This window comes from Scyliorhinus torazame, chromosome 18 (genome assembly GCF_047496885.1).
Source record: "Scyliorhinus torazame isolate Kashiwa2021f chromosome 18, sScyTor2.1, whole genome shotgun sequence".
NCBI classification, from domain to species: domain Eukaryota; kingdom Metazoa; phylum Chordata; class Chondrichthyes; order Carcharhiniformes; family Scyliorhinidae; genus Scyliorhinus; species Scyliorhinus torazame.
The window spans coordinates 153,883,412-153,900,174 of NC_092724.1; the positions used below are offsets into that span (position 1 = coordinate 153,883,412).

Genomic DNA, 16,763 nt, shown 5'->3' on the forward strand with positions numbered 1-16,763 from the left:
TTTTATTGATGGGGCGGAGGTTGCCCCTCGGGGTTCGAGGGTTTGGGGTGCTGCCAGTGCCTATGCGTGGGTCACATCGTCCGTAGGTTGGAGGGTGTGGGTGACCCTCAACCTCACTTTGCATCCGGGCACCCTTTCAAAATAGCGTCCCGACCCGGAGGAGCCCGTCTGGCGGTGGGTTCAGCTCCCCGCTGCAGACAAAAATTCTCAGGGCTGGATTCTCCCGCCCCACCTGACGCAAGAACGCCACGGTCGAGACGTGTAGAAGGGAGAACTCCATTGACCTCGGGCGGGAATCTCCGGTCGGACGCGCCCGGAGAATCCCGCCTTGACCAGTGAGAAACTCCCCAAGCCCCCAAAAATGACCAAATGTGGATGAATCCAGGTCTGGATCTCACCCAATAAAACCGGCGGTAAACATCCTGCCAAACCCGCCCAGAATGACACCTCGTCAATTGTTGGGTGAATTGCGCCTAGATCACTGCATCCGAAAAGAACATTTCAGAAATCCTGAAGAAGATTCAGGGCGGGATTGTCCAACCCCGCCGTTGTCAACGGGAATTCCCGGTGACAGCACCCCTCGTCGCCGGGGGGGGGCAGGATGAAGGGGCATCATGAGGGTTGGGTGGGGGCGTTGAAGGGGGGGTCACGGCACAAGACTCCCAGGAGGACAGCGTGAATGTTTTATGGATGTCCTCAAAGCAACACTGAAGAGGTCAAACATGCCCACCATGGGTCTTCCTGTCTTGTGTCCGACCAAAATGGAGAAGGAGCCTTCGGGAAGGCACCAAGAGACATCATCAGGAACATGCATAGACAAAGTGGAGTAAAGGTTATCGGAAGCATTTTGTTGCGCAAAGCATTAACGGCATTCAATCTTTTATTAAAAGTACAATAAATATGTACAATATACCAACCCACCTCCCACACAGATAGTTGGAGAGCTACACAGAGACTGTTGAGGAGAAAACCAACAAGGGGGGAATGATGCAACAGGAATACCATAAAACATGTCTTTACATTTTGTAATATATCCCATACAGTTGCACTAACTAAATTTCTTTTAGTTACGTGTGCGCTTCAGAATAAAAAATGACCATTGCTCATGTAACCATATCCTGGAAGGATCATATTATTGATCAAGCTCGGAGGGAAGTTAAATTTAACGCGGAGTTAAATTTGTACACTTTAGTAAGAGACGAGAGGAACTGGGATCATTCCCCTTAGGGCACAGATTAAGGAGAGATTTGACAGAGGGGTTCACAGAATCATAGAATTTACAGTGTAGAAGGAGGCCATTCGGCCCATCGCTTCTGCACCGGCCCTTGGAAAGAGCACCCTACTTAAGCCCAGGCTTAAAATCATGAATTGCTCAAATGGTGAATTGCTTGGACAGGAGTAAATCAGGAGACACTGCTCCCAGTGGCAGAGGGTCAGTAAGCAGAGGACATAGATTTAAGATAATTGGCCAAAAGATCCAGAGGGAAATGAGGAGAATTTGTTTTAAGCAACGCATCATTACCATCTGGGATGCACTGTCTTAAACAATTCGTTTTTTGTTTGTTTTTTAAATTTAGAGTACCCAATTCATTTTTTCCAATTAAGGGGCAATTTAGTGTGGCCAATCCACCTACCCTGCACATCTTTGGGTTGTGGGGGCGAAACCCACGCAAACACGGGGAGAGTATACAAACTCCACACGGACGGTGACCCAGAGCCGGGATCGAACCTGGGACCTCGGCGCCATGAGGCAGGAGTGCTAACCACTGTGCCGCCATGCTGCCCGTGTGGCAGCAATGCTAACCACTGTGCCACCGTGCTGGCCTGTCTTAAACAATTGTGGCAATAGATTCAATAATAACTTTCAAAATTGGAATTGGATATACATAGATACTTGGGAAGGAGAATTTGTTTATTTTTAAAAAATAAATTTAGAGTACCCAATTATTTTTTTTCCAAATTAAGGGGCAATTTAGTGTGGCCATTCCACCTTTGAGTTGTGGGGGTGAAACCCACGCAGACACGGGGGGAATGTGCAAACTCCACACGGACAGTGGCCCAGGGCCGGGTCCTCAGCGCCGTAGTCCCAGTACTAACCACTGCGGTTAAAGTGGTTAAAAGTGCTGCCCTGGAAAGGAGAATTTTTCAGGGCCATGTGGAAAGAGTGGAGGAACAGAACTAATTGGATTACTCTTCAAAGAACTGGAACAGACATCTGGTACAGACGAGATGGGCTGAATGGGCTCCTTTCGTCCTGTATGATACTATTCGATGAATCCATGACTCATACATATATATCTTGCAATAAATGCGCATCCATTACTTGTCGAACACCAAGTTCTGTACAGACAAAACAATTGCTTTAAATATTACAATTTAAGCAGCCTAGACCTGATAGAAGGGAAAATAATTGTATTAATGTAACAGTTGAGAATTAGAAAATCTGCTGCAGCTGTTCTACTAAATGTCTTTGTAGGCGAGGCAAATGTTTTAATCTGCATATTTCTTCGTTCACAGAATGTTCTGTAGCAGAGAAAACAATGCATTTTTCAAAGTTTAGGAAAAAAAGAGGTCACGTTGGCGACAGGCTGACTGGGGATCCGCATTTCTGAGTCTTTTCTTTCCTTTCTCAAAGGAATCTGTGCATCAACATTACTTTGCTTCGAAATCTAGGCTACACTAGATAACCAAATGTGCAGGGTATATTTATACATTATATATTATTGTAGTCAGTGAGGTGTCTCGGAACGGTCAGTCAAAAGTAGTTTATTTCCTACCCACAGCTAGGAAATACAGCAGCCAAGCAACAGTCCCAGTCTCAGCCGGGACTATCCGGAGATACCGGCTCCTTCCTGGGCTGGCTTTTATCTGCGGGAATTAACGATCCCGCTTTGGGCTTTCGCCCCTTATTGGGGGAGCTCGTACCCCACAAGCCCCACCGGGAGATCAATCAGGTTGTCCCCGTGGATCTAGTGGGGGTTATAACAATACACGTAAGAGTGAAATAGAAATATATATGTGAGTGAGAAACAGTCAACTGAAGAGTCCCAGTTCTCATTAAAACCCAATGTGTCTTTGACCAAAACTTTGGTCACCTGCCCTAATATCTCGTTATGTGGCTCAGTGTTACAATTTAGTTGAAAATGCTTCTCCAACACCTTGGGATGCTTTGCAGCATTACCCGTGCTATATATTCCTTTTTAATTTAGAGTACTCAATTCATTTTTTCCAATTAAGGGGCAATTTAGTGTGGCCAATCCACCTACCCTGCACATCTTTGGGTTGTGGGGGCGAAACCCACGCAAACACGGGGAGAATGTGCAAACTCCACAAGGACAGTGACTCAGAGCTGGGATCGAACCTAGGACTTCGGCGCCGTGAGGCAGCAGGGCTAACCCACTGCGCCACCATGCTGCCCCACCCGAGCTATGTTGACATGAGCTTTTGTTGTTTCTGTGTCTTCTGCTTGCATACTCTTCTAATCCCATCTAATGTACAAAACTCTATTGACTGATTTCTAAATGCCTACGGCAATGTGTTGCATCAACGCACATCCTGAGAATCGCGGGTGAGCCCCGAAACGGGGTTGGCACCGGACGCCCAACGGAGCACCATGCTTCTGGCCCGCAGCAGCTGGTGGCTTCAAGATAAAGGCCCCTGCTGCAGGCTCCATCTTGAGGGTGGGTGTGAGCATGCTGTCAGCAGACAGACAGGAATCTGACTTAATCAGGTCCTGAGGAGCAGCCGAGCTTTCGTCACGGTGAGTAGTCATCACTCTCCTGCCTTGTATAGGGATCCACTGACAGACAAATCACTCTGGAGTGATGTTACATAGACCGTTGGAGTGGGAAAGAGGGTGGTTGGGGTAGGGATGGTGTGTGGTGGTGGGGTGGCGTTGACCTGACGGACTCAGTCTTGTCTCAGGACAATCTGGAGACCCGGAGGACCTTCCTGGTCCTCCAGGAACGTCGCACCCTTGCCACCACCTATCCTGCACTCTCTGGCTCCTCCTAGGGGTCATCCTGCAGCTCCTCCTGGTTCTCAGATGAGGCCACATGTCATTCCCCCTCCTCCAGCATGTCGCCCCCCTGCTGTGGCAGTTTGTGGAGGGCAGAACAGACCACCACAAAGCGGGAGACCCTCTGGGGGGGGGGGGGGGGGGGGGGGGATGTACTGTAGAGCGCCGCCAGAGTGGCCAAGGCATTGGAACTGCATTTTGAGCAGCCCAATGCACCACTCAATGACAGCACAGGTGGCAACATGGGCCTCATTATAACGGGGCCCCGCCTCGCTCTCAGGCCTCCGCACTGGTGTCATCAGCCATGGCTTCAGCGGGTATCCCTTGACAAACACGAGCCAACCCGTCGTCCTAGGGTGGAGTTAAAGACACTGGGATCTCCGAGGGCCCAGGATGTAGCTGTCATGCACACTCCCAGGCCAGAGGGCACAAACGTGCCAATTCCTCAGCCGGTGGTCGCACACGATCTGACCATTCAGAGAGTAGAACCGGGGCACTCCCTGATGCCCCGGTGCTTACAGATTGATGTGCGTGATATCGATGGGCCCCTGGACCTGGGGAATCCCAGCGATGGCGGCGAATCCTGCAGCCCGGGCATCTTGTTGGGCCTGGTCCAGGTTGAAGGTGATATAGTCTGGTGCCCGGGCATACAGGGCATCCGTCACCGGCCAGATGCAGCTGTGGGCTGAAGGTTGTGATATGCCACACAGGTCCCTGTTCGAGCCCTGAAATGACCCGGTGACATAGAAATTTAGGGCTGCAGTGACCTTCATGGCCACCGGGAGCAGGTGTCCTCCTCCTCCATGGGGTGCCATGTTCGCGTGGACATGGCACGGGTACCGCAATGTCTCCCTGCTGAGACGCAGTCCTGCGCGGCTTGTGCAATCCATCAGCTCATTTAACGGCTGCCAACCTCCTTCCCAGGCCGGGGTACAGGGTGACCTGCTTCTCCTCCATAGTGTCCAGGAGGGTCTCGAACCCGGCCTCCGTAAATCGTGGGGCCGCGCATATTGCTGCCAACTTGTTGGCTGGGATGGTGTGTATGGAGAGTGAAGTGTGTATATGTGGCTGCAACTCGTCAGCCTGCAGAGTGTCAATCACGGATCTGGCGAATCCCCCACCGCTTCTCATTGGAACCAATTGTGTTCCACGTGGCACTGGTGCGAGCCCCTCCGCAGTCGCTGAATCGGTCCAGCTCGGCGCCAGCTTTGATGTGGTGGAACTCCACGAATCCTGCCCCAGTGCCAACACTTAGTCTCAGGAACGGAGACTCATTCTCAGTCAATCAAACGGTTAACATTGTCAGATACTTAGAGGTTACTGGTTGTACACTGCCTGAATTCTCTATGCCCAGATGTCATAAATGTTATTATGTTGAAGGTCAGCAGGAAGATCTGATTTTCTATCAAGATATACCTTGGTTGAAAAGCTCAAAGGTGATCAATGTATCAGATGACAGTCCTGAGACCACGACCTCATCTATTCCCAACACTGCATGTCATTTCACATGGGGTGGTACAGCACAGGTGGCACAGTGGTTAGCACTGCTGCCTCGCCGTGCCAGAGACCCGGGTTCAATTCCGAAATCAGGTGACTGCCTGCGTGGAGTCTGCACGTTCTCCCCGTGTCTGCATGGGTTTCCTCTGGGTGCTCCGGTCTCCTCCCACAGTCCCAAGATGTGCAGGTTAGGTGGGGTTAAGGGGATAGGGCGGGTGAGTGAGCCTAGGTTGGGTGCTCTTTCAGAGGATCGGTGAAGACATCAATGGGCCGAATGGTCTCCTTCTGCAGGGATTTGATGACGACTCTGCCATTCTCTTCAAAGTTGCTGTCTGCCGTGCCCTGTTTAAGATAGTCAGCCTTCCCTGCATCTGATAATAATACCCGTAAAGGGCAGGATAGACACAGGAGGCAATGTGCAGCTTTGATTTTGGTTACACAGTGCCTGCAAATTGTTTTTATTTATTTGTTTAGTTCACGGGATGTGGATGTTGCAGGCTGTGTGACCATTTACTGCCCATCCCCAATGGGGGCAGGTAGAAGTCAACCACATTGCTGTGGGTCTGGAGTAACATGTAGGCCAGACCAGGTAAGGGCGGCAGATTTCCTTCCCAAAAGGACATTGGTGAACCAGGTGTTTTTATTATGACAATCGTTTCATGGTCATCATTAGACTTTTTAATTCCAGATATTTTATGATATCCATTTATTTAAATTCGAACCCAGGTCCCCAGATCATCCTCCTGGGTCGCTGGATTACTCGTCCAGCAACAATACCAATACCACCGCCTCCGCTGTGAATCCAGGATTAATTGATGTTCGTTTTGATGGCAATGTTTACTCTTTGCGTTTTTCTCCCCTCAAATGGAATTGAACAATTTGTCCTCTATTGCTTTTCAATGAGATTTCATTGCAGTGTTGTTACGCAATAGGCTGTGGTACACATTATTTAAGAACGATTTTAGTTCAGATTTTAAGGCACTAAATCTGAGGAACTGTAGATTTAAAATGTACTCATGCACTCAGAAGCCAGATAATGGGAGTCGTGGGTGCTTTTCACCATTTGAAAGTATTCAGTAGATTCTATTATTTCGCTGGACTAGATGGGTACCCAATCCTGCTTCAGGCTCTCTGATGCACGAGTAAAACTTGCTGATTCCACCAAAATAGAACAAAGGAGGCCCTTTTATCACCTCGTCTGGCTGAGATTCAACCACATTTCAAACAACAGCCAAGTGTCCCATGTGTTCCATCCTCCCCAAATAAAAATCCACATCATCTAAACATTAATTGGACTTAACTCCTGAGATATGCATTCAGCACAGCCTTGTAAAGCAGAACAGCCCGAGGTTTAATTTCATGAGGTAACTCAAGCTACTTCTGTGCACAATTAGTTGCTGCCGGCGATTTGGCTTCTTGTTTAGAATGTAAACGTCTGCTGCGTGACAAACAAGCTCCTGCTTGCATGCATCAAGCCTATGTGTTGCCTGGTGTACAGACCCCAGCCTCCAACATCACAGTGAAGTACCTCTGCCACATCCCAAAAATACAAATCAAGTCAGACAAAGATAAGACAAATCACATTTCATAATTTAGGGCATGTTGCCGCGTCGCTTTAAAGGAGATTAGCGCACAGCTGCAAAGCAGGTACGATAGAGGTTTCTCTTAAAGTGTGATGGGCCAAATGGCTTCCTTTGGCACTACAAAATGTTACATTACTGAGCAGCAACACTGCTTTATTTTAGGTTAATCTATTTGTATGTTACCACAGTTAGAGGTCAACGAAGCACTGGGGTTTATTGCCAGAGGGCACAGCTGAAAAGCAGAGAGGCGATGCTAAGATTGTGTAGAACCTGGATTACAGCGCACAAACAGTGCGGTGAACAATTCTGCTCTTTCCTGGTTATAAAAATAGGTGCAAAAAAATTACCAGAATGATAATAGGACTGTGAGGTTATACCTAACGGGAAGGGTTGAAGAAGGTGGACCATTTTTTGTAAAGAAGCGAAGACTGAGGGTGAGCCGAAATAGGTCTTCAGGATTATGACTGTATCTGACAGGATAGAATCCCTATAGTGCAGAAGGAGGCCATTCGGCCCTTCGAGTCTGCACCCACCCTTTGAAAGAGCACCCTACTTAAGTCCACGCCTCCACCACCTTATCCCCGTAACCCTACCTACCCTTTTGGACACGAAGGGACAATTTAGCACGGCCAATCCACCTAGCCTACCCATCTTTGGACTGTGGGAGGAAACCCACGCAGACACGGGGAGAACGTGCAGACTCCACACAAACACAGATGGATGTCGAATGAGACCAGAAAGTAGATGAGGTTCTATAAAGAGGGATCGGAGGAAGCTGATGTGGAGGATAAACACCACCAAGGTCACAGGACCTGTTTCCACACTCTGAATCACCCGCAATGCTGTACCCAAAAAGATAGGAGCAAGGAAGAGTCCCATCCCTTTATGGCAAGTCTGTCAGCCTCCAAAATGGTGAGCTGGAATAAGGTTCATGCAAAACAGAACGGCAAGGCTTAAATTTCTGCGTTACTATTTATGGGCCGGTTTTGCAGTATGGACAAACATATTAGAAGAAATCTGTGAATTTTAAATTAGCCGGGGCGAAAATGCAGTGGACAGAATGCGCTCACTTCATTGCCATGCTCCTTCCTAAAATGTATCACTCATTTCCCTGTCGTCTCGTATTTGGATTCAGTACAAACCCGGAGACCAGATTTTGCCCTCAAAGAAACCAAAAATATAAATACTCCCCCATACAATAAATAACAGTACCCAGCTGCTTTACAACTATGTCACTTTCTATAATAACATTGTTCAGTCCACACACACTCACAAACACCCCTGATATCCTGGATGGGGCAGTTCAAGAATGCTTCCAGGTTATCACCCAAAAATAGGGGTCGATTGCATTTGAACTTGAATAGAAGAGATGAGCTGCAAGTCCTGTTCTTTCAGGCATCTCATTTCCCACAGAGAGCATCATCATCACAAAATCCAACATGACTTTTTGTTTGTTTTCAAAGAGTTTCTTCAAGGTTCTGCGATGTAGCGGATCTTTTGCGAGTAGATCAGGTCGACGGTGTAGAGGATGAGGTTGATGTAGGTGAAGATGGCGATGATGAGCTGGCTGTCCCAGGCGCAGTCCCCCAGGGAGCAGCTGGCCGGCCTCTCCATCGAGCCGTACTTGTTGTCGAAGCAGAACACTGGCCAGATGACGGCGGCGCTCAGGTAGAGCAGGGTGGCCAGGAAGGTGTAGAGGACCACCACCCTGTCGAAGGGGCACCTCAGCAGCCCAGCCCTCCCGGACACGTTGAGGGCGATGACCAGGGCGGTGACGATGAAGCAGAGGGAGTAGACCCCCACACACCACTGGGTGGCTGGGTAGCGGCTGTACTCGCTGCCGCTCAGCAGGGCACCAAACAAGATGCAGGCGACATAAGCCTGGACCACCTTGAGCAGCCCAGAGGTGGTGGCCATGTAGGCGCCGGTCTGGCCCGGTTTGGCCCGGGTCAGGTGGATCTCCACCGCGTAGGCAATGCAGGCCAGGGCCGAGGAGGAGGTGGCAGAGATCCTGAAGTTCCTGGACTGGCATTGATCACATTCCAGCTCCACAAAGTAGATGGGGTAGATGATGGTGGCTGTCACATACATGAGTGTGGCCAGCATGGCGAAGGCGATGGTGAAGTTGTCCCAGGAGATGCTCAGGCAGCTGTGCAGCCGGGTGAACTCGAAGGAGAGGATTAGGGCGGTGAGGGCCAGGCACCAGCCCCAGGCAAACATGCAGAAGTGGCCGGAGGCAGCGCCAAAACCCCCGTCGTGAGCCACCAGGCTGAGGGTGATGCAGCCGAACAGAGCCTGTAGGCAGCGGAGCACCCCCAGTGGGGACAGCAGAGCCGAACTGTCCAGATAGGGACCCCCTGGCTCCATCATGGCAAAGACTCAGCCCGGACCAGGCAGACAGCCCCAGACACAGCCGCAGACAGCCCCAGCCAGGCAGCTCCAGACACAGCCCCAGCCAGGCAGCCCCAGACACAGCCCCAGACACAGCCGCAGACAGCCCCAGCCAGGCAGCTCCAGACACAGCCGCAGACTGCCCCAGACAGCCCAAGGCAGGCAGCCCCAGACACAGCCCCAGCCAGGCAGCCCCAGACACAGCCGCAGACAGCCCCAGCCAGGCAGCTCCAGACACAGCCGCAGACAGCCCCAGCCAGGCAGCCCCAGACACAGCCCCAGGCAGCCCCAGACACAGCCGCAGACAGCCCCAGACACAGCCCCAGCCAGGCAGCCCCAGACACAGCCGCAGACAGCCCCAGCCAGGCAGCCCCAGACACAGCCGCAGACAGCCCCAGACAGCCCAAGGCAGGCAGCCCCAGACACAGCCGCAGACTGCCCCAGACACTGCCCCTGGCAAGCAGCTCCAGACACAGCCCAAGACTCACCCCCGGCCACACAGCCAAAGCCAGGCAGGCAGCCGCCTTCAGCCGCAGCTCCTCTCCCTCAGCCAGAGCAGCAGCACAGCCTCACACACACACACTGCCCGCTGACATTACCACAGCTGCCGCCTGCTTTGCTCCTGGAATTTAACCAGCCGCTATTAATAAAGCAGCAATGTCAGTGTGGGAGTGAGGACACTCCACACCCCAGTGAGTGAGGACACTCCACGCCCCCAGTGAGTGAGTGAGGACACGCCACACCCCCAGTGAGTGAGTGAGTGAGGACACTCCACACCCCCAGTGAGTGAGGACACTCCACATCCCCAGTGAGTGAGTGAGGACACTCCACACCCCAGTGAGTGAGTGAGTGAGGACACTCCACATCCCCAGTGAGTGAGTGAGGACACTCCACACCCCAGTGAGTGAGTGAGGACTCTCCACATCCCCAGTGAGTGAGTGAGTGAGGACACTCCACACCCCCAGTGAGTGAGGACATTCCACATCCCCAGTGAGTGAGTGAGGACTCTCCACATCCCCAGTGAGTGTGGACACGCCACACCCCCAGTGAGTGAGTGAGTGAGGACACTCCACAACCCAGTGAGTGAGTGAGGACACTCCACACCCCCAGTGAGTGAGTGAGTGAGGACACTCCACCCCCCCCAGTGAGTGAGGACACTCCACACCCCCAGTGAGTGAGTGAGTGAGGACACTCCACACCCCCAGTGAGTGAGTGAGGACTCTCCACACCCCCAGTGAGTGAGTGAGTGAGGACACTCCACACCCCCAGTGAGTGAGTGAGGACTCTCCACACCCCCAGTGAGTGAGTGAGTGAGGACACTCCACACCCCCAGTGAGTGAGGACACTCCACACCCCAGTGAGTGAGTGAGGACTCTCCACATCCCCAGTGAGTGAGGACACTCCACACCCCCAGTGAGTGAGTGAGGACACTCCACATCCCCAGTGAGTGAGTGAGTGAGGACACTCCACACCCCCAGTGAGTGAGTGAGTGAGGACACTCCACCCCCCCAGTGAGTGAGGACACTCCACACCCCGAGTGAGTGAGTGAGGACACTCCACATCCCCAGTGAGTGAGTGAGGACACTCCACATCCCCAGTGAGTGAGGACACTCCACATCCCCAGTGAGTGAGTGAGTGAGGACACTCCACATCCCCAGTGAGTGAGGACACTCCACACCCCCAGTGAGTGAGTGAGGACACTCCACACCCCCAGTGAGTGAGTGAGGACACTCCACACCCCCAGTGAGTGAGTGAGTGAGGACACTCCACCCCCCCCAGTGAGTGAGGACACTCCACACCCCCAGTGAGTGAGTGAGTGAGGACACTCCACCCCCCCAGTGAGTGAGGACACTCCACATTCCCAGTGAGTGAGTGAGCGAGGACACGCCACATCCCCAGTGAGTGAGTGAGTGAGGACACTCCACATTCCCAGTGAGTGAGTGAGTGAGGACACTCCACATCCCCAGTGAGTAAGTGAGGACACTCCACACCCCCAGTGAGTGAGTGAGGACACTCCATACCCCCAGTGAGTGAGTGAGGACACGCCACATCCCCAGTGAGTGAGTGAGTGAGGACACTCCACATTCCCAGTGAGTGAGTGAGTGAGGACACTCCACATTCCCAGTGAGTGAGTGAGGACACTCCACATCCCCAGTGAGTAAGTGAGGACACTCCACATTCCCAGTGAGTGAGTGAGGACACTCCACATTCCCAGTGAGTAAGTGAGTGAGGACACTCCACATCCCCAGTGAGTGAGTGAGGACACTCCACATCCCCATTGAGTGAGTGAGTGAGGACACTCCACATCCCCAGTGAGTGAGTGAGTGAGGACACTCCACATTCCCAGTGAGTGAGTGAGTGAGGACACTCCACATCCCCAGTGAGTAAGTGAGTGAGGACACTCCACATTCCCAGTGAGTGAGGAACTCCACACCCCCAGTGAGTGAGTGAGTGAGGACACTCCACATCCCCAGTGAGTGAGTGAGGACACTCCACATTCCCAGTGAGTGAGTGAGTGAGGACACTCCACATCCCCAGTGAGTAAGTGAGTGAGGACACTCCACACCCCCAGTGAGTGAGGACACACCACATTCCCAGTGAGGTAGTGAGGACACTCCACATTCCCAGTGAGTGAGTGAGTGAGGATACTCCACACCCCCAGTGAGTGAGTGAGTGAGGATACTCCACACCCCCAGTGAGTGGGTGAGTGAGGACACTCCACACCCCCAGTGAGTGAGTGAGTGAAGACACTCCACATCCCCATTGAGTGAGTGAGGACACTCCACATCTCAGTGAGTGAGTGAGTGAGGACACTCCCCACCCCAGTGAATGAGTGAGTGAGCATACTCCACATCTCAGTGAGTGAGTGAGTTGTCATGTTCTTGTCAGATGGCCTGATTTAACGTCGCCAATCCACCCACTCTGCACATCTTTGGATTGTGGGGGTGAAACTACGCAAACATGGGGAGAATGTGCAAACTCCACACGGACAGTGACCCAGAGCCGGGATCGAACCTGGGACCTCGGCTGCCCACATGGCCTGATTTATATTACAGGAACGCCTGTAGCTAAAGCTATAGACAATTTATTGACATTAACTGTGGGTCAACTATATACAAAACAACAGATGAATAACAGTATGAACATGCATAAACAAACTCTCTCTCCCAGCTCCCCAGTCAGTCTGAGGTCACCTGACTCTAACATTCACACTCAATCTGGCTTACCAAATATATATGTATATATATAAGAACAGCAAGCACAGTACCTTTCTTCTGATTCTGCTTGTTCTCAAAGGTTGACCTTGCTGCTCAGAACTTATAGACTCAACAGTCTTCCTGACATTCTCATGCTCAGGATCTGCAGAACTATCTGACGTTGATTCTAACGTAGGTTCAGCATCCATCACATTGTTGCGAAAGTCTTCTCTGGTTTTCAAAAGCGCGACAATTGTTTCTTAAAACCAACCCTTCCTCTCTCTGTACATTGTAGGAGCGAGCTGCTACTTCCTGAAGTACGATGGCTTTTCTCGATCAATTGCCTGAATCTTCTATTCTCACAATATCATCACTACTCAGAGTTGGTAAAGTTCGAGACACACTATCATGGAACTGCTTTTGTTTTGCTTTAATGTTTTGCATTTCCTGCAGTACCATAGCATTCTCTCCTTCCTTTCCAAGGATGGAAATGTGGAATTCAACCTTCTATTCAGGAGTAACTCTGCTGGCGATCTACCCTGTGACAACGGTAATGTTTTGCACCGTGATTTTGCGAGATATGGATCAGATTGGCTGTCCATTGCTTTCTGTAATGATTGTTTTACAATGTGTACACTCTTTTTGTTAAGATCTTTGAGCTCCAAGCCTATCCGAGCATCACCATTTTTTTGGTTTAGACATACCATGGCATTTACCCCATTGTTAGGTTCTATCTTCTTCATAACTTGTGGTTTTGTATCTGATATGGGTAGTAGGGTAGAAATGAGATTGACATGCAGATCCACATCTTCAGAGGGTAGCACGGTGGCCTAATGGTTAGCACAGCTGCCTCACGGCGCTGAAGTCCCAGGATCGATCCCGGCTCTGGGTCACTGTCCGTGTGGAGTTTACACATTCTCCCCGTGTTTGCGTGGATTTCACCCCCACAACCCAAAAATGTGTTTGGTAGGTGGATTGGCCACGCTAAATTGCCCCTTCATTGGAAAAAATAATTGGGTAGTTTAAATTTATAAATAAAAAAAGATCTACATCTTCAGCAATTTCACGACTAATAGTTTGATTTGGTGCTTTTGATAATGCATCTTCTTTAAATTGTATCTTGTTGGCGAATGGCAGTGCACTAAAATCAGGGAACACATCGCTGAATTTGCTAACAATGTTCTCAGAATCGTTGCAGTGCTGATCCAATCCTTTGTGGATTCTATACACCAATAGCACTAGACCTAATTCTTCACAGGACTGATCACCTAATAATGAATCCAAGCCCCGCAGATATAATACAAAATGGGATGGAATAAACTGTTTTCTGCACCACCAAACTCAGATCACAAACACCATAACATTCCATGCTTCAACCCTTATAATCGTTCACAGATATTTTGTGATTTCTCCTCATCGACAGAATTTTTTGATTTTTAAAATAAGTCATGCTTATTAAATTGGCTTTGGCACAAGCGTCTAACTTCAATTGGACCACAATACTTTTCATTTCAGCTGTCTTCATCAAGCTAATTTATTTTAAATGGAGTATCAGTTTGCATTTTTTTTTTAAGTGTAGGAGAATTTTTTGATGTCTCCAAAAAATTAACCTCTCTTATTACTCCAACAAACAATGATGTTTCATCACTGGAGACTGTGTCTTCCACCGTGCTGACTGATCCGGGGTTGAGCTTAGGGTAACAATTCTGAGCAAAGTGATTTTTTTCCTTTGCATCTGGAACAAAACTTGCCAAACGCTGGACGCGGCCTTAATTTGTGCCTTCGACCACATCTTTTACAAAAACACTGTGCCCTGATCTTTAACCTGTTTGTTGGTGTGCAAGGAACTGTAGGAAAGTTGACATTTCCTGCCTTTTTTTGGAAAAAGGTTGGCAACCAGAGTTTTCTCCTCCAAGAAGATGCTGCCATTACTTTCTTTTAATAAATTTAGAGAACCCAATTAATTTTTTTTCCCAATTAAGGGGCAATTTAGCGTGGCTAGTCCACCTGCCCTGCACATTTTTGGGTTGTGTGGGTGAAACCCACGCAGACACGGGGTGAATGTGTAAACGCACACATTGCCACAGTAAACAGAGTCAGTTTTCGAAATCATTTAATTAACACAGCCATTCTGAAACAGATTACAGAAAATTTTAAACAGAAAAAAAAATTATTTATTTTTCTTTGAATGTCTATTTTTACACATTTTTAAGGTGGTAAATACCTGACCCTCCTTAGCAGCGCAATGATTCCTATGGGTCACAATTCGTTTTGGAATTGCAGAGGTGCATTTGCCACTGGAGATTCTATCTCTTTGCCAGTGGGGATTGTGTCTCTTTGCCAGTGGAGATTGTGTTTCTTTGCCAGTGCAGATTGTGTCCCTTTGTCAGTGGAGATTCTATCGCTTTGCCAGTGGAGATTGTGCCTCCTTGCCAGTGCAGATTGTATTTCTTTGCCAGTGCAGATTGTGTCTCTTTGCCAGTGGAGACTGTGTATCTTTGTCAGTGCAGGTTATGTCCCTCTGCCGGTGCAGATTGTGTCTCTTTGCCAGTGTAGATTGTGTCTCTTTGCCAGTGGAGATTGTGTTTCTTTGCCAGTGTGGATTGTGTCCCTTTGCCAGTACAGATTGTGTCTCTTTGCCAGTGGAGATTGTGTCTCTTTGCCAGTACAGGTTGTGTCTCTTTGCCAGTGGAGATTGTGTCTCTTTGCCAGTGGAGATTGTGTCTCTTCACCAGTGCAGATCATGTCCTTTTGCTAGTGGAGATTGTGTCTCTTTGCCAGTGGGGATTGTGTTTCTTTGCCAGTGCAGATTGTATCCCTTTGCCAGCGCAGATTGTATCCCTTTCCCAGTGGATATCGTGTCCCGTTGCCAGTGCAGATTGTGTTTCTTTGCCAGTGCAGATTGTGTCTCTTTGCCGGTGTAGCTTGTGTCTCTTTGCCAGTGCAGATTGTGTCCCTTTGCCAGTGCAGATTGTGTTTCTTTGCCAGTGCAGATTGTGTCTCTTTGCCAGTGCAGATTGTGTCCCTTTGCCAATGCAGATTGTGTCTCTTTGCCAGTGCAGATTGTGCCTCTTTGCCAATGCAGATTGTGTCTCTTTGCCAGGGGAGATTGTGTACCTTTGCCAGTGCAGATTGTGTTTCTTTGCCAGTGCAGATTGTGTCCCTTTTGCCCGTGGAGTTTGTGTCTCTTTGCCAGTGCAGATTGTGTTTCTTTGCCAGTGCAGACTGTGTCTCTTTGCCAGTGCAGATTGTGTCCCTTTGCCAATGCAGATTGTGTCTCTTTGCCAGTGCAGATTGTGTTTCTTTGCCAGTGCAGATTGTGTCTCTTTGCCAGGGGAGATTGTGTCTCTTTGCCAGTGCAGATTGTGTCCCTTTGCCAATGCAGATTGTGTCCTTTGCCAGTGCAGATTGTGTCCCTTTGCCAGTGCAGATTGTGTCTCTTTGCCAATGCAGATTGTGTCTCTTTGCCAGTGCAGATTGTGTCTCTTTGCCAATGCAGATTGTGTCCTTTGCCAGTGCAGATTGTGTCCCTTTGCCAGTGCAGATTGTGTCCCTTTGCCAGTGCAGATTGTGTCTCTTTGCCAATGCAGATTGTGTCTCTTTGCCAGTGCAGATTGTGTCTCTTTGCCAGTGCAGATTGTGTCCCTTTGCCAGTGCAGATTGTGTCTCTTTGCCAATGCAGATTGTGTCCCTTTGCCAATGCAGTTTGTGTCTCTTTGCCAGTGCAGATTGTGTCCCTTTGCCAGTGCAGATTGTGTCTCTTTGCCAGTGCAGATTGTGTCTCTTTGCCAGTGCAGATTGTGTACCTTTGCCAGTGCAGATTGTGTTTCTTTGCCAATGCAGATTGTGTCTCTTTGCCAGTGCAGATTGTGTCTCTTTGCCAGTGCAGATTGTGTCCCTTTGCCAGTGCAGATTTTGTCTCTTTGCCGGAGGAGTTTGTGTCTCTTTGCCAGTGCAGATTGTGTCCTTTGCCAGTGCAGATTGTGTCCCTTTGCCAATGCAGATTGTGTCTCTTTGCCAATGCAGATTGTGTCTCTTTGCCAGTGCAGATTGTGTCTCTTTGCCAGTGCAGATTGT

The 16,763-nt window shown here is 49.7% G+C and overlaps 1 protein-coding gene across 1 annotated transcript; it reads right to left on the reverse strand.

The window, feature by feature from the left end:
- Nucleotides 1-866: 866 nt before the first annotated feature.
- LOC140395634 (myeloid-associated differentiation marker-like protein 2) lies at nucleotides 867-10,126 on the reverse strand. The gene has a single exon (XM_072483640.1). The coding sequence runs from the start codon at nucleotides 9,466-9,468 to the stop codon at nucleotides 8,569-8,571; it is 900 nt and encodes a 299-aa protein (XP_072339741.1). The 5' UTR covers nucleotides 9,469-10,126; the 3' UTR covers nucleotides 867-8,568.
- Between the last annotated feature and the right edge of the window lie 6,637 nt (nucleotides 10,127-16,763).

What these genes read in the sequence shown, in the direction of transcription:
- LOC140395634 (XM_072483640.1), bottom strand. Translation starts at nt 9,468, where the DNA reads ATGATGGAGCCAGGGGGTCCCTATCTGGACAGTTCGGCTCTGCTGTCC.